We start from the raw sequence: 24,559 nt of genomic DNA, 5'->3' as shown, positions 1-24,559 counted from the left end.
GGATAGTTACAGAAAGTGGTTACTGTTGCATTGTAGTGGAGCTCTATATAAGCAGGCTGGCTGAACCCTTCAGTTCTGTTCTGGCCTGTTCTGTTCTGGCCTGTGAATAAACAAGAGCTTTGAAGAATCGCTGTGTCGTCTGATATGTTCACCCACAACTTAACAACCATCAATATATTTTATATCAGGGATGGGAAACCTGTTACACTCCCGTCGTATGTGGTTAGACTACAACTCCCATCATCCATGACCATTGGGCCAGGGTAGCTGAGGCTGCCAGGACTTGTAGTCCAACAACTTCTGGGAGTCACAAGTTCCTTGTCCCTGATCTAGATGTGTGTGTGACTACTTGATCATCTTTATTCGCATCAGAGATATGATAATGGTGACCACTAAGGAATTGGCACTGATCACATACTTAGAAAGAGGAAAACTTCAAGATGAAATTATGCAGATGCACATATTAGCTAATGAAATCTTCATCTGTTCCACAAACATCCTCTGGGAATGAAAGTTAATGGGAGAAGCAGCAGAGCATTAGAAAGGGAGTCTCTCAAGTCACTTCGTGCTGAGGATTCAGAAACTGGAGACTTGAGCTGCATGTTTATTTTATTTGGGCCATGTATGCCCCATCCTTTACCCAATATATGTGGGGCATAGTCAATGTTCACGTTATAGAACTCTGTGTTCAGAAACAGCCTGCACAGCTAGAAAGCCAAGCGTTCACTCTGGAATAGCCATTCTTGTTCACTTCTGTTAAGCTGTGGGTGAACATATCAGATGACACAGCGATTCTTCAAACAGCTCTTGTTTATTCACAGGCCAGAACAGAACTGAACTGAAGGGTTCAGCCAGCCTGCTTATAAAGAGCTCCACTACAACACAACAGTAACCAGTTTCTGTAACTATCCAATCACCAAATGTCACTTTCAATCCCTTATTTGCATATGTGGACCTGAGTGAAAACTATCTACAGTATCCCCCTGCTGGCCCAGGGTGAGAACTTCAGGACATAACAACTTCCTTTTTACCAGGCCAACCACATGACATTATTCTCTTGCGTTTTGCCCATAGTTCTTTTGCCTCATAAAATCTGACTGGGGGGTGGGGAGTGGGGGAATGCACAATGTTCCCAATATAAATTGCCAGCGTGACTTTTCCATCTTTTTAAGGAGGTGTGGTTTGGAAGTGTGTAGAGATGTACGGGTGGGTGAACTTATTGCAATGCATGAACACTGGGGGCGTTCCCTATTACCTTTCCCATCAGTGCCATTTTATCAGTGTGTTTGCTTTGTACAAAAGCAGACAAAATGATCTTTTATTTTGCACTAGAATACCTTTTCACCTTTTTTAAAAAAAACATTGAATATTTGCTTAAATGAAAATGAAAGCGTTTAACAATGTATTAAAAATCACATGCTGCCTTTTTGATTGGTGCCAATCTATTTATTCATCTGAATCATTTTTATAGTCTCCTAAGAGCCTCCCAGAATGGCTCACACAAATCAGTTTTTAAAAAACAAAAAAACAAAAACCAGCCCTTTCCCTCAGGCTTACGATCTAGAAGATATGGCACAAAAGGAATTGGGGGAAGAAAGCCAACTCGGGACATTAGTTCTTACCATTCAAAGTTCGGATTTTCTTTTTCTTATTATTCTTGCTGGAATGGCAACAGTTCGAGGACAGGAAGAGCTAAAATTTCGAGCCTCTTGGAGAACTTTTGTTTCCCAATGCCTCTTTCTTTGCTCTAGCCAGATAGGTAAAAAGGTAAAAGACCCCTAGATGGTTAAGTCCAGCCAAAGGCGACTATGGAGTTGCAGCACTCATCTCGCTTTCAGGCCAAGGGAGCCGGCGTTTCCAGGTCATGTGGCCAGCATGACTAAACCACTTCTGGTGCAACATGAACTCTGGTGTGATGAGTGCCAGAGCAGTGCACGGAAAGGCCATTTACCTTCCCGCTGCAGTGGTACCTATGTATCTACTTGCACTGGTGTGCTTTCGAACTGCTAGGTTGGCAGGAGCTGGGACAAAGCAATGGGAGCTCACCCCAACACACAGATTCGAACTGCTGACATTCTGATCAGCAAGCCGAAGAGGCTCAGTGGTTTAGACCACAGCGCCACAATGCCTACTGGAAGAAAAACCTGATGGAACTGTTTTTCAGCAGAGCCAATGGAATAGTCCTGCTTTTCACCTCTCCCGCTGCATGATACAATGGCGTTTTAACACTCTGGGTGTGGGTGTGTGGGTGTGTGGGTGTGTGGCTGATCTTTTAAATACTTTTTCTCTACCTTAAAAAACAAAGTTAAAAGAAAGAACTGCTTTATAAATAAATAAGTTATTTATTAAGAAAAGATCATTAACAAAATGGCATGCCTGGAATTGTCCCTTCACCACGTACACATGCTATGTGTGGATACACACAAAAAGCAGCTGGATGCTTGATCTAATGTTTGCATGGGGCCACATAAATGTTATAATGAAAGAAGGGTTAGAATTGTTCTAAACAAATAAACACATTCTGACTCTAAGGCTCCCAGTCAACAACTAGAAATGATTAAGTGAAGAAAAAGGTTTGAAGGAGTAACCGTAGGATACCTCTAGCGTAACATGTGGACAGATGGCAATTCCCCTTGGGTAAAGCTTAAATTTAATCCTGGAGTAAATACCACACAACTGAACAGCTGCATAAACTCTCAACTTAGAGGCAGTATTTTGCATTTTGGCTATCTTTCTGCCTTAAATACATGTTGTTGTTGTTTTTTTAAAAAATAGAATGTTTCCAAATCAGAACAGACCTAAAATTTTTCATTCTTAATTTCCTTTTTTTTAAAAAAAAAAAAAAAACATACAATGTTTCAAAACCCCTCTTTTCATGTCTTGTTCAGATGCTTGAGCACCAGTCCCTAAACCGTGTTGGTAACATTCCCCTGCAATTTCTCATCGACTCCTTGACTCCAGCTACACCACTTGAGATCCAGAACCTGGCTGGCCTTGGGGGGTGGCATCACTGGGCAACGGCTGAGGCCCCCACACCAGCAGTGGCCCAGTGCCAGCTCTCCTAAACCTCTTGGCTCCTCCTCCTTGCCTCTGTCTGCTCACCTGCCCTCTTCCGGCATGCAAGCAGTCACAGGTCGAAGAAGATGGAGCAGCGTTCTCCACTAGCCATGTCCTCTCCTCTCCTGGGCAGTGATGTGGATTGGGCTTAAAGGCAGTGGTGGACCTACATTTTGAGGGCCCTGAAACTTGAACTGTTATGGCTGAGAAGAAAGTACAGTCGCTACCAGGGAAGAATGGCAGACTAAACTGATTGACTCTGCAGAAATGGCAAAACTGACTGAAAGAAACCAGGAAGACCAAAATTTTAATAAGGAATGGGGAAAATATATAATTTATTCAAAAATTATTGTAAACAAGTAAAATTATTAGGAAGATTGATATGACACTTGTAGCTAAAAGTTGGACTATGGTTTAATTAAAGATTTTAATTAAAGAGTGGCTGGGAAAACCAAGCCAGATGAGCGGGGCATAAGAAATTATTATTATTATTATTATTATTATTATTATTATTATTATTATTATTTGATGGAACTGGAGTAACAGATGAGATGCAGGAGAAAAGGATGACATAAGGCCCCATGAAAGGGAAGGAGGGAAGTCAAAGGAGATTTATTGATTATATCTTGTTTGTTTCCTTTGTGATTGTTTGGAAACTCAAAAACCCGAAAATAAACTACATAAAAAAGAAGCAGCTTGAACTGTTATGGACACCCCTTTGCAACCAGCAACAAGGTCTGGGTCACCACTGTTATCTTCTTCAGTGGAGTTGTTTACAACAACCTTTACAACATCTGTGCTGTTGACCCTCAAGCTTTGGGATTGTTGAAATATAAATAACAAAAAATTGATCTATTTGAGTCATGCAACTGAAATTGGATCTATTCCCCCCCCCCTTTTAAAAAAAGCAGTATGGACTAAAGTCGTTTCTGGGGTCCCCCTGGGATTCGCTTCATAGCAGATCCGCCCATGCTTACAGAAACAGGGCAAGAAAATCGGCAGTTATGACAGTTATGAGGAGAAGAGCCCAGTCTGGTGATAAGAGGAAGAGGAGGTGAGTCCACTGAGGGCGTTTCAGGTGAAGTCCCCCCTAAACCTGAAGGTGTCACAGATCCAGCAGAACCTGACAGCAGAACAATGTTGGTGGAGTCACTCCAGTGTCTAAAAGCGGCAATGTGGGATGGGATTGAGAAATGTCGGTGTGATGGTGAGCAGCGATGACTCACGCTTCTGAAAGAAGTTGGTTGTAACCATGGTTTTACAGGACTCATACAGAGGCTGAATTCTTTTAGGATTGGAAAAGGTGTGGGAGAGAGATGCTAAAAAAAATCCCACAGGTTTTAATCATATGTAAACTGACAAAGAGAGAGAGAGCAGGAACAAGCCTGAAGTGTCTAAATTGGGAGCTTCTGAGCTTGTGGCAGGAGAGAAATGTACTGCTGAAAAGAAACATCTGGGATACATGTGGTGTGGGAATTGAGCCTCTTAGCCAGAAAATCTGAGCAATTTGATCTAACAGCTACTAATTCCAGTCTGTGGGACTGTTAAGAGGTTGAAGATGCTTCCCTCTCCTTGCCTGTTTTAGGATTTAAGGGTGGGAAGAATGCTGCTGTTAATGCATCATTTAAGTAGCTATTTCCAATAATGGGTTGGCTATTTGTTTTATCCCTGAAGGATGAGCTGATACCATCCTAGGACAGAAACTATACAGATGCAGACTCAGTGAATATGTCACTGCTTTGAATTACTGCATAATGATTTGGTCAGTATAATGCTGCATACTATGGGATGCTAGAAGGAAAAAACTCAGAGATAGAGCACATGCTTGACATGCAGAAGTCCCAGGTTCAATCCCCAGTATCTCCAGTTAAATGAACTTAAGCTCAGTTCCAATCATTTTCCTTTATGCGTGCATAGAAAAGTCACATTATCAGTTTTTTAGCCCTTGTCTCTATAGAGACAGGCAGTGCCTGGAGGACTGAAGTGGGGCCAAGTAGGAGCCGGGGACAAGTTTCATTGCTTCTGGCATCTTCCCATAATCTGGAGAACAAATTGTGACATATATGCTAATAGTACATAGATAATGCATCTAACCCTCAGGCTTGATTCCTATGGAGTGTAGCTCAGTGAGGGAGCACTTGTGTTGCACTGTAGAAGCTCCTGGGTCAAATCCTGGCATCGCCAGTTAAACAGAGAAATGGCAGTGGGTGAGGGGGAAGGCCTTTGTGGGAGCAGCTAGTGATCCACCATGAGTCAGAGGAGACAACACTGCGATAGACGGACAAATAATCTGAGCTGAAGAAAAAGACAGCTTCCTATCTTCTTATCCAAGGACATCGTGCAGTTTTTCTGTGCTTGATGATTCTGTACACTTGATGATTAACAGGTGAATGGCATGAATTGACTTCCTTGAAAAGCAGCATGTTTCTTTCCTCAGAGCATGCCATGTTTTCAAGCAGCGAGGTTCTCAAAGCGGTTCACGGGAATAACAAAATTGAAATAATTAAAACAGTATTTTTAAAATAGCAACTTGCAAAGTACAACCACCAACAGAAAAAAAGACAAACAGAAAAACAAAAAGCAAAACAGTGGATAAAATCATGGCACTGCACCAGCACAACAAAATGGTCAGGTAAAAACCAAACAGAAAAAGCACACTATGGGCTGTATCCAAGTGCAAGATTCTTCCACTTGATTTTGGGCAATCTCCATCCCTTAGCAGCTTGATAAGATGCAGCCTATAACGTTCAGAAAGCAGGGCTGGTCCAAGCCTTTTTGGCACCTGAAGTGAACCACAAAATGGCGCCATCCCCCAAGTCAGGGAAGAAGATCAACATCATAAAGGGGGGGAGGGATCATCCTTTCCTGCAGGCTGAAGTGGGGATCAAAGGTCATGGGGGCACACTGAATCACACTGGGTGGGTGCAGAGCTCAGGAGACCCAGAAGGCAACCCCCACCATTTGCCCCAGAAGTGCCTTCTACTTGCCAAGAGATCTCTGTGGAAATGACATGGTGGGGGGCTGCCTAGGAGGAGCACTGCTACTGTGACAGTGGCGGCAGCAATGGGTGATGTATTTCTTAGAGGCCAGAGCTGCTGCTCCTGTGGAACCTGCCACCTGAGGCAGTTGCCTCACCTTGCCTCCTGGGTGGGCCAGTCTCCCACCCTGAGGAGAGGCTTTGGGGGAAGGAATTATATGGGGCTGCAAGGGGGAAGTAGGGAAGGGAAAGACCAGTTGCGTGAGCTGTCCTTTCCTTGTGCAACTCAACAAAATAACAGTGACACACTGCATAACATTGCCGTGCCATGTGGCAATTTCAGAACTGATTTTGGTAAAGGCATCTATATATGATGCAGCTGTGTGTCAAACACAGGTTCCTTTAAGTTCTTGTTGTTTAGGTGCATTTTGAATGACCAACGCCACCATAATATTTGGATACCCATCAATATTTTTTATTGCTGACATACCAGATTCCAAAGAAGGCAAATCTCTGTATTTTGGAGCAATGTCAAAGAGAAGCCTAATCTACAGTGAGATAAAATGAGTGGCGTTGGACTTTGTTTATTGACGAACTGAACTTCAGCCAACAGGGCTAAATGACTACAACACTCTTTTGGCATTCACAAGACTTGGGTCTGTAGTTCACTCAGCTATTAACTAATCCTGCTTGGCATGGGTCATTCATTTACTCTGAACTGAAGTTACCAGCTTATTATGAAAAAAAAAACACCCACATTATTCTCCCTAGTGTAAATATTGGACAAACTCTGGAAGGATAGCTGTGCTGGCCTGTGTGGCAGCAAAAAGATACAAAGGGGCAGCACAGATATAAACCTCCCTCTCAACTGCTGCCAAAATACCTAGAACTTGCTTCTGGAATGTGACCTCTTTCACCTCTAACATAAGGCACTGACCTTAACAGCAGTTGATGCAGTCCAGCATTCCTGTCTAATTTGGACGTGAACTCAGTGTTAAAATGCCGTTTCAAATCCTGGTTGAATGAGGAACCCTGGTTAGTATTAAGTGTGCTTGAGACTGGTGCTGACCTTTTCCCTTCACCACAGTTAAGAGAGGAGTGGAGGATTTATGCAAGAACAAGAAGGTAAGCAGGTATATTGAAGTTTATATTGCACCCCACACCAGCCTCGTTGAAAAAGCAGCTAGAAAGATGAACAAGCACATGCCCTCGAGCTGGGCTACAGTCTTTGAGCTGTCGCTCAAATGGAGCCAATATCACATTTGCCCCAGCCCAAGTTTCTCAGATTTACAGTGCAATTCTAACCATGCCCACTGAGCACTAAGTCCTATGGAATTAAATTGGGCTTGCTCGCAGGTAAGTGAGGCTAGGATTGCAGTCTAACTCACAGGATGCTTTAAGTGGACTGCGGCAGCTAAACTGTGAGTGCACATGAATTGAGATGGAAGGTGCAGGGGAGAAGAAGGGATAAGACAGGTTGGAAAGGCGATAATTAAAGATAACAGGAATGAAGTATGGGGAGCGATGTATATGCTTTGAAAGGGAGGGGAGAAGAGAGCTAAGCTGTAACTGAAGGAAAACAGAGTTCTTTCTTGGAAATGTAAAACTTTTATTACCTTCATTTAGGCCTTGGTGCCTTCCAGGCTTTGCCAGCAGTTACAGCCAGGCATGTGAAAAGGTTGTGATGGATCAGCACAGTGCTTTTGAGATAACAGTGTAATCGTTACTCAGGACTCAGGACTTTGCAGATCAACAAGGCCACAGAAAACCCCAACCCTAGAGACCAAAGATGTCAATAACTTTAATCTCAGCAAGTTGAAACTGGCAGGTAAATGCTCTAAAACTGTAACCTATTAAATAATAACAAGCTGCAGCATTCATCTTCTTCCAAGTTACACAGAAAAAGAATCAGAGGGGGAAATGCAGTCGTGATCTGTTTCATGCTATGGTGGTACCTCTGCTTAAGAACTTAATTTGTTCTGGAGGTCCGTTCTTAACATGAAACCGTTCTTAACCTGATGTACCACTTTAGCTAATGGGGCCTCCCGCTGCTGCTGTGCCGCCGCCATGCAATTTCTGTTCTCATCCTGAAGCGAAGTTCTTAACCCAAGGTACTATTTCTGGGTTAGCGGAGTCTGTAACCTGAAGCGTCTGTAACCCGAGGTACCACTGTACATGGTTCAGAATGTAGCTCCTCAAAGGAAGGTGGAATTAATATTTAAGCCCACCCCCCATGATGTTCACTTGTTTTTGAAAACTATATAGGCTGTGATATGACAAACTGTTTTTATTTTTATTGTATTCACCATGCTACCTCCTGGGTTCCGCCCAAAGTGACCCACAACACCATAACAATACATGAAATAAATGGGCTTAAACAATGATCAAGGAACTAGTCCACAGCAACATTCTCTCTATGATGTGATTATAACTAGAGTGGAGTTACAACTGTCCTAATGTTCCAGAAAGCTATATATGGGCAATGGAAGCAGAAACACCAGTGGTGCTGCCTGATCATATTTATGGGGCTTGAGTGTCTTCCACGATTATCTTTCCAACAGCAGTGGTCAAACGCTTCCTTCATCTCTCCACAAAAGATTCCAAATTCTTTGGGAAGTCAATGAAAAGCTGCAACTCAAAGGGCAGAATCCATGAGAGCAAAGCACAGGCCCTTTCTCTAATAGGTTCCACTTGCAGACTCTGGAATCCCTGCTCATAGAATTCAAGCCTTATTTTGGAAGTTGAACTCCCAGGAAAAAAGGCACCAGCAATAGCCCTACAAGTGCCTCTTTTCATGCGGAGACAAAGGCACTGGCTAACTCTCCTTCTCTCTCTGAAATGAAGCCTTTTAATTTCCCACTCTGGTTTCTGCCGCCCCCCTTGACTCCATCTGTACAGTTTCCAGCAGCAACACAGGCGAGTGGCGCCTTCACAGGTGCACTCAAAGTTCAGGCTAGCTCCGAAGAGCAACTTTTAGAGGGGAATTAAATAGAACATTCTTTTCTGAGTAGCTAGAGATTGGCAATCAAGACTGCACTTCGGAACAAAGATATTGTGCCTTCAGGATTTGGCAGAAGGAAGGAGTTGTGCTTTTTTTGAGACAAAGATCATTTTACCATAACATTCAACAATTGTGCTTATCTAGCCATGTAGATCAAGAGTGGCAATAATTAGGGATGGGGCCGGAATTTCTCAACTGGAGCAGTACTCTTTCTCCTGCCTCCCAAAGTTCAAGGGGTCAGGGATTTTGCTCCATTGACTGCGGAGGGGATGCAACAACTATGAAATCACATATGGGGGGGGGAGCAAAGCTCTGTACAGCAGGCTGGCTAAGAAATGTGTTTCCTTTTGGGATGATCAACAGTCTATGGCATAATAATATTTCCAGTTTCCAAGCATTTCTGAGGACCGCTCTCTCCTTTGCATTGCCCCCCACTAATACACAACCTTTTAGTACTCAGGCTTGCTTTCAAAACTTGACTCGGTAATAAATAAATGTACTCATACAGAAGTGTAACGTCACATGAGGGGTGTTGTGTTAGGTTGTGTCATGTTAGGTTGTATTAGGGGGGAAAGCACATGTACAGTGGGGCCTTTGGGCTTGCCGATCAGAAGGTCGGTGGTTTGAATCCCTGCGACGGGGTGACCTCCCATTGCTCAGTCCCTGCTCCTGCCAACCTAGCAGTCTGAAAGCACCTCAAAGTGCAAGTAGATAAATAGGTACCGCTCCGGCGGGAAGGTAAACAGTGTTTCCGTGCGCTGCTCTGGTTCGGCAGAAGCGGCTTAGTCATGCTGGCCACATGACCCAGAAACTGTACGCCGGCTCCCTCAGCCTATAGAGCGAGATGAGCGCCGCAACCCCAGAGTCGTCCACGACTGGACCTAATGGTCAGGGGTCCCTTTACCTTTACAGTGGAGCCATCCTAGGACAGCAGCACTGCAGAATTCCTGTGGGAAACTGGAAAGCAGGACCCTGTGGTTTCCAGCAATGGGTATTCAAAAACATTACTGTCTTTTCTGTAATGGAATGCAAGGTGGAAGACCCCCCTCTGGAGAAATGCGGGGAGAAATCACAGAACTGTAGAGTTGGAAAGGACCATGAGGGTCATGTGGCCGAAGCCGCTGCAATGCAGGAATCGGGGGGGGGAGGCCTTGAACCCACAGCCCTGAGAGTCTAATCCTCTACTGTCCCTCATGTCCCTAATGAGCTGTAAGGAGGGTTTCCGTCTGACACATCTGGAAGGAGACAGATGTTGTGGTGAGGAGACTGCATCAGGTGGCCACCGCAGCGCTTGAAAAGACCACAGCGATTCTTTCCATTTGCGCTTTGGTTTTTAGCAGAGTGCTGCTCAGAAAACATATCCTGATACGCTGATGCATATGACGAGCGGAAAAGGCAAACCCCAAAGGAAGTAACACTGTGGTTATTTTAAAAAGCAAGAAAGGAACTGCGTCTTTTTCAGTTTAAGAGGCTGTACTCCTTGCTCTGCTTAGATGCAACTTAAAACTGGCATGCGTTTAAATCGATTAACAAATGTACGGGAGGTTTAGTCACGACGCGAGGTTGTGTGACATGACTCTCCCCTGGAGTTTGTGCGCAATGCAAGGTTCTAAAATGAGAAAGTAAAGAGGGCTAAAACGGATAGAAATCTTGAAAAGAAGAAAGGCATCAATACACACACACACAATTGCCCATAAAAGTCTACCCACGTATATGGGGCCTGGCAGCATGAATGCACCAAGAACTTCTTGTCCTTAATCCAGTCTTCCAAATCCCATTAATTAGCAAAGCCTCTTATTTGTAAAGAAAACTACATTCTTAAAAAAAGAAAGAAAACAACACAGAATCCATTGAGGTGATGATGCCATTGCCAGAGTGATTTGTCAGTTGTTCTAGAGAAGAACCACCCAGAGCCAAGAAAGGCACAAAGGGGGGAAACTGTGGGAGAAAGACAGCTTGAGCCAGATGAAACCTGACCCAGGGAAGCCTTGGAAAATAACTGCCCTGGAAAAGCAGGAGGCTTTGGATGTTTCTGCAGGCTCAGATCGAGGGGGAGAGAGCAAAAGAGGACATAGATCCTGGGTGGCAGGTTAGGGTGGCGGCAATGTGGACACTGCTGCAGTAAGTGCTTTTTTCCTGAGGGTACTCAAGGGTACACAGTACCAGCACCTCCCTCCCCCCCCCAAAATGTTAAAAGTGTAGCACTCGGCTGGCGCACTCAGTTGGTTAGAGCATGGTGCTGATATCGCCAATGTTGCAGGTTCAGTCCCTGTAAGGGACAGGTGCATATTCCTGCATTGCAGGGGGTTGAACTAAATGATCCCCAGGGTCCCTTCCAACTCTACGATTCTGTGAAATCTATGCTTTGTGACTCTTCCCTCTCTCTGGATTGTCCCCCCCCCCATTTGTGAGTCTGTGTAATGCATGGAACCCAGGCGGATGGGAGAGGAAGAAAGACAAATGAGTTACTGTGGCAGGGAAAGAGGTTCCACTCAATAATAACAACATTCAAAATACACTACCTTTACCTTGCTATATGACATGGCTATCTCTGCCCAATCCACCTGTAAGAAGGCCCCTCCTTCCATCCAGACTCTATTTGCAACTTTACAGGGGTCTCTGGCCCGCCTGCAGGAGAGTGGGAGCTTGGTGGTATGGTAGACTGGTTGCCCTTGTGGCTAATTTTGTAGATTTGGCACTGTGTTTCCAGGACTTCTAGGTGCACAGCTCTGGCTTTCTATGGTCCTCAGTTATGGGTAAACAGACAGGCTCTCCCACAGCCAACCAGACACAATATAATTCTTGTGTTTAAGAAAGGTTCCAGAGCCTGGTTGTATTTAATGTTAAAGAAAAAGTGCTTGAGAAGCTTGGAAACCCACCCACTGCCACAGGTTTGCTGCTGAGAATTGCCCCTGCCTGGCTGCTATTTGCCCTTGAAAATGCTGGAGCAGCAAGGAAGGACCTATTCTCTATAGAAAGCAGAATCAGGAGCATGCAGCAGATCTCTCTCTCTCTCTCTCTCTCTCTCTCTCTCTCTCACACACACACACACGAAAAGCTTTTCCTCCAAACTAAAACCAACCTGGTTAAAAAGCATGCTTGTATAAACACAAAATTAATCCCAGGTGTAGTAGGGCCCCTGTGCTCCTTGATAGTGTCCCTCCTAACAATTTCTATTGCTGGTCTTCGGTCTTCCACCACTTTCTGAAGTATATCTGCTTCTCAGTTTTCATTCTTTCTGCCTTCTCCACTTAATGCCTACTCTGCCTTATCTTCCTTCCCCAGCCATTTCCCAGCTTCCACACTCAAACTTATCCTCTCCGCAGTCTGTTGTAGGAATAGGCGTTACACTGCCCCTTTTGTTTTCTAGGCATTCAAAAGGAGCCCGTTCCCCCTTGCCCATGAGATTCCAATTCCACGTCCATAATGTCATGGGGCAAACGTACGGGATCCACACCATGTGCATGGCTTTCTGCAAAGAATCCTGGAAACTGTAGTTTACCCCTCACTGAGCCACAAGCCTTGCGCCTTTCACAAACTACAGTTCCCAGGATTCTTTGGGGATTCTAATGTGGATTAAATATCTTTAATACACATTCAATGTACGGTATGCGTTGTAACCACTATTGATCAAGGTTCTGGCACACTGACAGCCATGCTAAGGAGCAGCCTGCCTGTCTCAGTGCTGAGCACTCTTTTGCCATTGCTCAACACTCTTGTCACAACAACTCCCCACCCCACTCTTCAGACAGTTGAATTAAGCTCAATTGGGGCTCTCTGCTATTGAAGCTAAGTGTGGGTTCACATGTATGTTTACATCTTCCTCTCCTACCAGCCGTTTTCCCTTCAGACCAGGTTGGGTGGGCTGATCACAGATTTCTGTCCTCAAGGCTCCTAGCAGCAGCTTTCTGCAGTGTTTATGCGTGGGCATTCTCTGTGCCGCTCCACTAAAGTGCGCCACAAGTTGCCACAGAGGATTTCACAACGCGGTTGAGAACACGAGCCCCTTTGCGTTCCGCGCATCAGAGCTTTCACTCACATCCCACATGATCCAAAGCCAATTCCAAAGCTACGCTTGAAGATTAGCAGTTGCAGCCCACAAGACCTCGCCTGAGCCTCGTCACGCATTTCAACTCCTCCGGCTCCGCTGAAGTGTAGAACAGGCAGGCTGCGCCGCCTGCTGCTTGCAAGCTTTGTGCAACATTGCCATCTGGTGAACACAGTGCTGCACCGCATTGAAGCATTACCAGCAGGAAGCACTGCAGGCCACGGGTGTGCGCCAACCACAAAATTCAGTTCAAAGCAAATAGGAAAACAGCCCACCTCAGTCTGAAGCGCTTTATGGGCTGCCCAGCCCTGTTCAGCTGAGGGGCTGCCCAAGTCTTCTTCACAAGCCATGGGAAATTTACAACCTCCTGGGAAAGTTAAAAACAGCTATCACCTTGTTTCCTTTTCAGGTGGATGAAATTTGCAGGCATATTATCCCTTCTGTAGTGGTTAAGGCCTGCCAAACCGCAGACAAATAGGTTCAGAAACTTTTGTACTATGCATGGTAAATCTTTTTTGTTTTTAAGGAGACAGCTAAATCTTTAATTTTGATAGAATTGGCTGAAATTTGCAGGCAATGGCATCCTTCCTTCGGGTCTGAATCCTGCCAGGTTTCAGGAGGAAAGCCGCAGTGGTGGGGAGATATTCTTGTGAGGAGACACTCTGGCTGAAAATAGCACCCAATACTAAACTATTAGCTGTACAAACCATCAGTGATTCACATATAATAATTTGGGGGTGCTGCTTAATAACAAAAACAGGCATAACCAGGATCCTCATATTTTTAAGTCTCTAACCTTTATATTATCAGAAACAAAAGATGAACCACACAGAACTGAATAATCTAAAGCAGAGTTTTTTTCTGTCTGCATTTTCTTTGATGATTTTTGGGGTCCACATACATTCCCCCCTTCCCCATCCTCACCACCTACTTGAAATTAGCCCAACAGCCACATGTACCCCTTAGGTCAGAGACCGATTTAAGGGAGCATGACTGGTCCGGATGCACTGGATGCCAAGCTGAGATGGCGCTGAAGGGGCCTCTACAACTATGATGTAGGGTGGAAGGCGAGAGGCAGGGGACGCTGAATTTGGGCACTGCTGAAATTTGAGACCTCAAGGTCTGCCACTGTGTAGGCTATCGGTTTCGCATCCCCGCCTTCAAGTACATGTCGGCTCTTAGTGTTGGTGCCACAGAATATTGGCTAAGAATGTCATCTGGGAAGGGCCCAGCGCAAGTCCCACTCTGCCCTAGACAAACTAGGCATCTCTGCCAATGTTTCAGCCCATCTATTGTAAGTACAGGGATAAAAAATACCTTACAAGCTTGTTGGAAGGATTACTGAGATACTCTATGTGAAGGATTTACATAATTATATAATCCATTACAAAATGTTCTAAATGATCATTATGCTGGTTGTCCACACAGTAGCCAAAACCAAGCACTGCTGGAAGCAAGCTACGGTACCCACAAAACTCAAAGCATCCCTTATAGAAGAGCGCAGGTCAAGGCTGAGACAAACAGAAAACCAGAACAAGATTAGATTTGCCCATGAGCAAACTGCTGCAGTATTCTTTTGGCTTTCACCTGCATATCTAATTCATCTAATGCCAGAGTACACAGGCATAACTATGGGATTAATAGCATCTGCTTCGTTATCTAAATGAGGTTTCTGAGGGTTAATTGATTTTTGAAAACATGCCATCCCAAGGGTCTCTCTAACCAACACTTTGGAATATCCAAAGACGGCCTCCATCTAATCTAAGTGGGGATCTATGCTCAGAGTAGCACTTGCTACATCAGGGCTTTGGAGGAAACTAGGATGCACATGCAGATATTAGTGTGTTAATGCAATAATGATTTATTATGCAAATTGAAGCATGGATGTACAGCTGCATTTGTGCGTGTCTTTTAATATCAAGCTCTTGAATTTTACTCTCAAAAAAGCATGCAAAAATTAGTTTGCATAGTTTCCAGGTTTTGGTTCTCTCGGGAAAACTAAGATACTTTCATGAGAAGCCCAAATAGTAAAGAAGAAGGGTGGATAGTATTCACCTTTTTGAGAAGCCATTGCTCCAAAGGGCTCAGGAACAGCCTTCCCCAGCTTGCTCTTGGGTGCTTATAGAGATGTCAGAGACCATCTACCACTAAACAATGGCCCCTGCCCCTAACATTCATGGCCTGGATCACCAGCCATTTGTGTGTTAATGCCAACTTATTACTCATGATTATTTGACGGCATCACAGTCTCTCAATGGGGCGGGTTAGTCACTCTGTTGGTCTAATCCAAGATGACTGAATGAGCCAAACGGGAATCAAAACTCAAGTTCTCTCCCCCCCAGTACAAATCCAACATACTAACCATTTCACCACACTGACTCTAGTGGGACTACTCTAAATCAAAGCGGCAACTAACTGGGTTTTTCCACACATGGAATTTGGCCATATTATCTTCACTAAGAATAGCTGACATAGTAGATGAAGTGTACATCTTTTATTATATGAAACAGCTGTTTGGAAGTTTTCCAGAGTTTTGAGCTAAGCTGGCTCTTTGGTAGCACAGCTGTTGAGAAAATTTGCTGTTGCAGTATATTCACTTAATAGAGGGCCCAAACCACCGTTAAGAGCTTCCATGCCTTGTCGATTCCTGTGTGCAAGTGAAGCAGCTCCAGTGTGGTAATTTAGACTCGAGAACCTCCTCTTTTCCATATGCATGAAAATTGTGTCTGGCTGCATCTTACATGTTCAACACACATCCTTCAGAAGTTGTTTAATACAAATCTGTCATGTTACTCAATCAGATTAGTTACTTCAAGCATCTCTGCAGATTGGATGCAATTGCACCTTTGTGGTTACACAATATACACTGCCAAATCTTACGTTTGAGCCCTTGGTGGACAACAGGTGTTCCATCACTGCCCTAGAAGTATGCAGCCCTGGACAAAAATCAAGTTAGTAACCCCTCATGAAAAGGTAGAGCTATATTATGAAACTGAGTTCAATTTGAGAATGTCAGAGTGAAGCCATGATCTTTTGGATAGACATTTCAAGTAATTTGGGTCCAGCAGATTTTTTTTTTCCTGGGGGGTGTGTGTTACTCTAAGTAGCCCTTATTTCCAAGGCTGATAACTAAGACAATGTTACCCTTTTCATTTCATCAGCCACAGAACAAAGGATGTACCCTGAAGATCCATTTCAACCCCACTCAAAGTACTGGACTGCTGGTGCTGCCTTACTGTACAAGCACTGTGATGAATCGGAAGGCCAATCCTTGTAGTTATGCAGCATTAACAAAAACCTCCAAATATTTGAGAGCGATGAAATTCATTGGGAAACGGATCTCCCACATGCCTTTTAGTTTCTTCTTCCTCCTACCCCCACTTCCCCCAAGGAATCAGTATGCAACTGGGGACATGAAGAGTAATACTATCCCAGGCAACGTAACATTTAATAAAGCTGATAAAGTATAATGGTACTTAACCAGTATTTTTTTCTTAACAAAGCCACTGGTATTGAGAAACATTTGGTTCTTTAAGCATTACTATTCAGCATGTTGCAACTACCCACTTAGGACTGCACATTATGAACCTTTCATTAGAAACAAAATGACTTAATTTGATGAAAATACTTGGGTCTCATAGTACATTGTGTTACATTACCGATAACTATCAAGGAAGTCACATTACTGATTAAGTGAGATCTTAATGCAGGCAGCACCATCTAGTGTTCAGTGAAGATTTGCTGAGCTGCAAAGGCAGAAGCCATACAATGTCATAGGCAAAGAATGAAAGTGACTTTTCGTGGTGCTAGAATTTGTGGGAAATGAAAGCACATATTGCCAGATGCCAAAAAGGATACACTTAACAAGCCAATATTAAAAAGTTAAGCGATCATAGCGCCAATTAGCAACTGCTGTATCAAGTCAAGCCATTTCATTATATGAAAGCTTCTAACATACTTGCTTTGTTTCAACTGCTTTCCCATACTTTCACCAAGCTAGGGCTCTTCCGCACTGGAGTGGGTGGAATGCAGGTGGTGCTGTGGTCCAAACCATGAAGCCTCTTGGGCTTGCCAATCAGAAGGTCAGTGGTTCGAATCCACAGGGTGAGCTCCCGTTGCTCGGTCCCAGCTCCTGCCAACCTAGCAGTTCAAAAGCACGCCAAAAAGTGCAAGTAGATAAATAGGTACCACTCCGGCAGGAAGGTAAACGGTGTTTCCGTGTACTGCTCTGGTTTCGGTGTTCTGTTGCGCCAGAAGTGGCTTAATCATGCTGGCCACATGACCCAGCAAAACTGTCTGCAGACAAATGCCGGCTCCCTCAGCTTGTAAAGCAAGATGAGTGCCACAACGCCAGAGACATCTGTGGCTGGACTTAACTGTCAGGGGTCCTTTACCTTTACCTTTTTTAATCACATAACAGCCTCTTGGCAGCCTGCACGCACGCACACACACTAAATTTGTTTTAATAATTCAAAATAAAATTACATGTTTTCTGACTGTGGATGCACTGAGTGTGGGTTTTACATGTGTGGTGACATTTCTCTAGTGTCATCTTTTCCCATACCACCCACTTCCTTCATCCCAAGGGAAAGGATGGCACCTGCCCTTTTCCACCAGCTGTTGCTGAAGGCACATTCACAGCATTGGGATTTTATAAATAGTTCTTTTGCACAGAACTGCTCTTGCATGAGACCAGCTGTATGAAAAATTAAAACTCCTTTGCAACTATAGAAGATAGGAAATGAAAAGGGGAAGAAAGGAAGTGGCAGCATTTCATGCTAGCAACTCCAAATATTTGCCTGAAGTGAGGCCATCATCTTTTTGTGCAAATATGGTATTAGAAAACTTTTTAAAAGGTGCATTCAGAGAAATCAACTGCTACCTACACACATACCCACACCGGACTTTAGGCCCCCTGGTTTTGAGCAACACACTCCACCCACCCCCCTTTTTGTGAAAGTCTGGTATATTAGAAAACTTGTATTTAAAAAAAGAAATAAAACAAAGGAACACACACAGCTAAACAAATACCTGTGTGCAAACTCATAACAGACTTCAGGATTCCAGCACTTATGGTGAAGGAGGAAGTCTTAGCACAAATATCCCATCAAGCACACCCCAGTAGTGTGGATGGGATACATTGAGAAAGATTCTGGAAGTATAAAATTGAAAGCGTTAATGTGTGGATGAAGGTGCACAAAGCACATGTGGAAACAGGGACTCGTATACAGATGAATGACCAGATGTGGACACAGTGCTAATGTAACTGTGGGTGATGAGACAATGACAGTTTCTTTGACTCTGGGGTCCACGTCCCCACTAAGATTTGCATAGGTTTATAATCAGCAACTTAGAAGTCTTCCTCAAAAGCTTACCATTATTGACGCATACACACTTCATGCATGTAGGCCACTCAAGTCATTGGAACAGCATGGTGTAAACAGAAAATACTTAGTGCAATCCTGTCTCATTTGTAGCAGATACTGTCAATGGTAACCAAGCAAATAATGCAGCAATAATGAGACACATGTTAAATGGGAAAAGTGCTTATAAACACATACATACAAAAAAAACCCAAACAGATTTATTTCTTAAAAAAGATCAGCGGCCACAAGCGCAACTAAAATTGTTATATCCACTGATTTGAAACATAATGACACCTGCACTTAAGTTATTTCAGAAAAAAACCCTTATATCAACTTATATGCCAAATGATCTTACGCCTTCACAACAATCAGGTTTGGATGGTCTTTCAGAACTAAGGGCAGAATCTTAATGCTTAAGGGTATCAGAAGACAGTGTCCAGAGGTCCAACATTTTCTAAACGATGACCATTTTTTTTCATGGTTTCAGCCAACCCTCAGTGGAGGAGCTACAAGTACAACTCCATCTCCTCGGACAAACAGCATCGGAATATTCCTTTTGGTAGACTGTGGATGAAAAAAAGCAGTACAGGCTACATCCAGTGAGAATGTAAAAATAGTTGCAAAGATTAGCATAATTATTACAAATTCATATGGTACAAGAATCACATTTTGGGGAAATAAATCTATATTTAAGTGTCCTACTTTTACAATGAAGTAATCACTATGGTTACTAAATGCTTTAGATTTTACTCTGGTTAAAATTTACTTAATGTTATAAGTCAAGTTGGTATACTGATCTCGTAAGCAAAAAAAATTTAGATTCATCTAGACAACACTGCACATCTGAAAGAGCATTTGGAGCTTTAAGTATTAACAAGTTCTTACTTTATAAATCTCTTCATAGGTTTCTTCATCAATTTCTATCGTTGTCACAGTCTCCTCAACATCACCCAAAATCATATTTAAGTGCTGGTCATAAGCCTGTGGAAATGATAGCAGTTTAGATAAGTTTAATTATTGTGCTAGTGGCAGTATATTTCTTAAACACTGTAGCTCAAATACACAGATCTAAAAACTTCTGCTACAAGTGTTTTGGATTATATCTAATGTTAAACCTACTCAGAAATTAATGAACATTACTAATTTTAATCCATTAATTTGAATGCATCTACTCTGAGTGTAACTTTGTTGGGTACAGGCATTTGTTTCTATATGCTTCAATTTGAACAAATATGGAATTGCTTGATCCAACATCTTCATCATGAGATCCTTTCCAAACTATAACAATTTATTCATACAACTGTAACAGCACTGCTCCATTCTTATATTTACTTATACATTGTTTCATAAATATACCATTTAAGTCAGTAGCCTCCTAAATTAACACTGACCACAGACAAGGGAAAGCAAGAAGCAAGAAAAGTAGGCTATAAAGTATATAATAAAACAATAGGTAAAGGTAAAAGTACCCCTGCCTGTATGGGCCAGTCGTGTCCGACTCTAGGGTTGTGCGCCCATCTCACTTAAGAGGCCAGTGGCCAGCGCTGTCCGGAGACACTTCCGGGTCACGTGGCCAGTGTGACGAAGCTGCTCTGGCGAGCCAGCACCAGCACAGCACACGGAAATGCCATTTACCTTCCCGCTATAAAGCGGTACCTATTTATCTACTTGCACTTAAGGGTGCTTTCGAACTGCTAGGTGGGCAGGAGTTGGGACCGAAAGACGGGAGCTCACCCCGCCGCGGGGATTCGAACCGCCGACCATGCGATCGGCAAGCCCTAGGCGCTGAGGTTTTACCCACAGCGCCACCCGCGTCCCTAATAAAACAATACTTGATTGCTATACCAAAGATTCTCAAGAAAAGTTGGCAAAAATGAGTAGAGAAAAAGACAACACAAAATACCATTAAACTAAATATACTAGATGTAAATCACAACAATTTGCTCAATGAATACCATTATCAACTAGATTCCCAACAACACTCATAAAATCTAACACTGGCAGGCATGCTTGCTCTTCACAGAGAACTGCTGGAAAATGCATCATTAGTGTCCTAGCTTCAAATACACATTTTGGAGCCAAGAGTTATTTGAGACCATAGCAACTGAAATGTTTGTTCTTTGGCCAAGATCAAAATCAGATTTCTTTCATGCACGTGCATGTTAAAATTTAGAGGGCAGCAATATCTGGAGAACTCAGGGTTTCCTGTTGCTGCCCAAGAAGTATTTCAAAAGTCAAGGCTGCTTTCACTCTATGAGAACTTTAACTTGTTTTTGAAGTATCTAACTTAACATCTCCCAAAACACATTTTCATGGTTCTGTTAACAAGCACCCCTCATTTCTATATAGCTTTACTTACATGTAATCTGCCTCGAAGTTCTCGGTCATTTCTCATTTTTACATAAATTCGTTCATCAAGACTGAGTCTGATGAGATCCAAGGGCTCTTCTACAGTATTTGTGGTTTGTTGCTATAAGAGAAAAGTGTTTGTGTTTTTTTTAATACAGTTGATAAAACGTTGGATACAATTTATTCCAAGGAAAAACTCCACTGAGATTAGTATTAGATATTTGCTCCATATTTTTATTGTTCAATTATTCAACCTTACTGAAATGTCTAAACTCAAGTACAAGAGCAGAGAGAATTAAAAGCTACCCGTTTGCACCTCCTCAAAATGACTGACAAATGAATTGCAAATCCCTCCTAGGCTATTCAGGCTATACAGTAGTTGCTGCAGAGTTAGGAGAATTTAAGGCTATCTGTGAGATATCAGGAAACAGTCAACTAGTTATGATACCCTTTCTAATATACCGGGCTCACCAGTTTAAACTGTTCCAATAACAAAGAATCAATAACAGATTGTTCGTAGTCACTTTTCTGGGACTAGGTAGCAAGAATAATGTGCATAATGTCCTCACTTGGTGTCTTGACATCTGATAATAAAGTTTTGTTTTGTGGGTGTGTTTTTCATTTTTTAAAAAAACATAATCCAAAGATAGCAGCAAAGTTTAACTATGCATGACAGTGCCAATGAAAACAGCATGAAGGGGAAATGAAGGAAGAATAAAGCAGAGACCCCTTAGACCACAACTTTGTAGCTACCAGGAGAGAACCACAAAAACAAGTAATATTTTGGGGACTTTTTGTTGTTTCTCACTTTTGTTCAACTATGTGGTAAGGGGGCGGGCACAGCAGTAGAGAGAAATAATAATAAAATAAATAATAATAATAGTAGTAGTAGTAGTAGTAGTAATTTATACCCCGCCCCCTCCTGGGTTTCCCAGAAGGGCAAAGGTCAACTTTACCGTTATTACGCTCTCAGAAATAAGCGAAAAAAACAAAAAAGAGAAGATGAAACGCACAGTCCGGACGTCGCCCTCGCTACTGGGAGCAGAAGCCTGCGTCCAACTAGCGACCCACCTCGGCAGGTTAAGCCAGGCCAGAGACCCACCACCTCAGAGCACAACGGCGACACCTCACGGGGCCCCGCCGACCCCTCAAAGGCCACCCTCCCCCGGCAGCAGCATCACCCACCTGGTCCACCTCGTCCGCCATTTTTTCAAAGCCAACTCCAGCCTCTTCTCGCGAGATTTTATGCCCCGCCCGCAGCAATTGACGCAGGCGCGCGCTCACGCACAAGCGACAAGTATAGACTTACTTAGAGATACATGCGGCACTTTTGATTCCGGGTCAACTCAGCACCATTTTATTTATTTATTTTTTTGCTCCCCCCCCATGCCTGCCTCAGAAACAAGCGCGAACAATGCAGTGTAAGGATTTCAGCTTAGCTGTGGTCGGACGGCGAGCGAGCCCCCACCCTCTATTCAAAAGATGGCAGGCAAATAGAGGTGTGTATATATTATATAACAGATGGCAGGCAAATACAGGTGTGTGTGTGTGTATACAGACACACACGCCTGTATTTGCCTGCCATCTTTTATATATATAAAAGCTACTACCAAGACATTAATAATCTCATGCATTCTGTTATTTTCCTATCTCTACCAGAGCCTTATGTTCCCCACCCCCTCAGACGACGACAGCTGCGCGTGCACACTTCTGCCGCAAAGCTCGGAGAAACCCTGCGATTGGCCGCATCTGGAGCGCGTGCTTCCTGATTGCGACGCGGTGGTTATTTGCTTCGCCTTCACATGGAGCTGATTTAGTCAGGTTCGCTCAGGTGCGAGGGAGCCATCGCTGATCAGCAGCAGCAGCAGCAAGCAGAATGGGTGTATCATCTCTCTCAAACACTCAAGGCGAAAGGAAAAGCTGCCGCTCTGTGCACAGCTTTGCATGCAAAAGGTGCCAGGGAGAGCATGTTAGACAAATTCACGGAAGAGGATAGGGCTACGCTGGCCACCGCAGTTGGAGGCAGCAATGCTTCCAAATACCAGTTTCTGGGAACCATGGGAGGGGAGAGTGCGTTTCACATTGTTGTTGTTGTTATTTATTAAATTTGCATACTACCCATTTGTAGTATTTATTAAATTTGTAGTATTATTATTTATTAAATTTGTATACTATCCACCTCAGGGTGGTTCACAGCACAAAAAGACAAAATAACACAAAATGCCTAACGAGAACAAAAACAAACCAAACCAAAAACCTCCCCTACCCACAAACATGTATAAAAGGTAGTACAGTGGTACCTCGGGTTACATACGCTTCAGGTTACATACACTTCAGGTTACACACTCCACTAAGCCAGAAATAGTGCTTCAGGTTAAGAACTTTGCTACAGGATAAGAACAGAAATCGGGCTCCGGTGGTGCGGCAGCAGCAGGAGGCCCTATTAGCTAAAGTGGTGCTTCAGGTTAAGAACAGTTTCAGGTTAAGAACGGACCTCCAGAACGAATTAAGTACGTAACCAGAGGTACCACTGTAACAGAATGTTGTGCTCAGGTCCAGCTTGGGAGTTTTCCACCGTGGTTGGCTGCTGGCCTGATCCAGGAGGGCTGCTGTTAGGTTCTTATCTCCAGATATAGCTGAGAAACCCTGGAGAGCTCTGGCTGCCAGTCAGAGCTAGCTGGACTGGCAATCTGACTCAGTAGTACAGGCAGCGTCCTGTGTGTATAGCTGTCTTAGTGCTTTGCTTCTTTGGTTTTGCTTGACTAAACTGAATGTGTGATCTAGCTTCAGAGAACAGCTCTGAGTTTGAAGCAAGGTGATGTGGTGTTATCAGTGCTCCCCCCCCCCCCCAGAAAAATAGGTGCTGGTATTCGCTGTGAAGTTGTTACATACTTTTTAACAACAAAATAGAGGTGCCGGTACTGCATACCCTTGAGCACCCCCTGAAAAGAAGCACTGGGTGTTATAAATATGACAGCCCATTCACATAAAATAGTCATCCTTGCAGTCTAGTGATGAATATATAGGTGTGTTGTAGGCCCTGAACAGATTTATGACAGATGCCATCTTCCAGGAAGAACACAAGCATGTCACAGGAGGGTAGGAAACTGCCTTATATTGTGAGACCATTATCTAGCTTTGCATTGTCAACATTCACCAGCAATGGCTGTCCAGCAGTTTTTTCCCAGTCCTACCTGGGATCTTCTACATCCAAAGCAGTTGCTCTGCCGCTCATCACATGTCTGCATGTTGCCTACCACCCTGTGTGGCTTGAAAGCTTGTAAGCACTGGAGGAAACAAAACAACAACAACAACAACAACAACAATAATAATAATAATAATTTATTATTTATACCCCACCCATCTGGCTGGGCCTCCCCAGCCACTCTGGGCGGCTTCCATAAAAACCAAAAATACAGTGATGTTGCCATGACAGAATTAGCTTCATCTTTGTAAGCTCACCTTACAATTCAATCTCCAGCTTCTTTACTCAGAAATAAGTCCAATGAAACTCAGTGCAGCTTGCTCCCTAGAAAGTGAATTTAGGATTGGGTGGCTACAATCCTACACACACACACTTTCTGAGTAGACATGTATAGGATTGTATTGTATTTCACAAACTAAAATAAAGGGAGTAAGCTGATGCCACATTTCTTCTCCCAAGCCTGAAATCCATAACGCTGCAATCCTAAAACCACTTACTTGGCAGTAAACCCCGTCATTCAAACTCAGTGGGACTTATGGTACTTCTGTATAAAATG

At 43.5% G+C, this 24,559-nt stretch overlaps 1 protein-coding gene and 1 long non-coding RNA gene across 2 annotated transcripts; both read right to left on the bottom strand.

Annotated features, from left to right (window-relative positions):
• Positions 1–2,836: 2,836 nt before the first annotated feature.
• On the bottom strand, positions 2,837–13,176 carry LOC309525495. Its single transcript, XR_014216350.1, has 3 exons — positions 13,075–13,176; positions 11,564–11,663; positions 2,837–7,810 (listed from the first exon to the last, which is right to left on the bottom strand). It is a non-coding gene; the product is annotated as an uncharacterized lncRNA (long non-coding RNA).
• Positions 13,177–18,649: 5,473 nt separating this feature from the next.
• LSM3 (LSM3 homolog, U6 small nuclear RNA and mRNA degradation associated) lies at positions 18,650–22,101 on the bottom strand. The gene is made up of 4 exons (XM_082210904.1): positions 21,984–22,101; positions 20,809–20,919; positions 19,335–19,430; positions 18,650–19,013 (listed from the first exon to the last, which is right to left on the bottom strand). Exons 1-4 carry the CDS (start codon positions 22,002–22,004, stop codon positions 18,933–18,935), a joined length of 309 nt encoding a protein of 102 aa, XP_082067030.1. The 5' UTR covers positions 22,005–22,101; the 3' UTR covers positions 18,650–18,932.
• Between the last annotated feature and the right edge of the window lie 2,458 nt (positions 22,102–24,559).

This window comes from Podarcis vaucheri, assembly GCF_965113315.1.
Source record: "Podarcis vaucheri genome assembly, chromosome: 2".
NCBI classification, from domain to species: domain Eukaryota; kingdom Metazoa; phylum Chordata; class Lepidosauria; order Squamata; family Lacertidae; genus Podarcis; species Podarcis vaucheri.
Note: the sequence above shows the minus strand (reverse complement) of the source record. Positions and strands in the feature narration are given on the sequence as shown.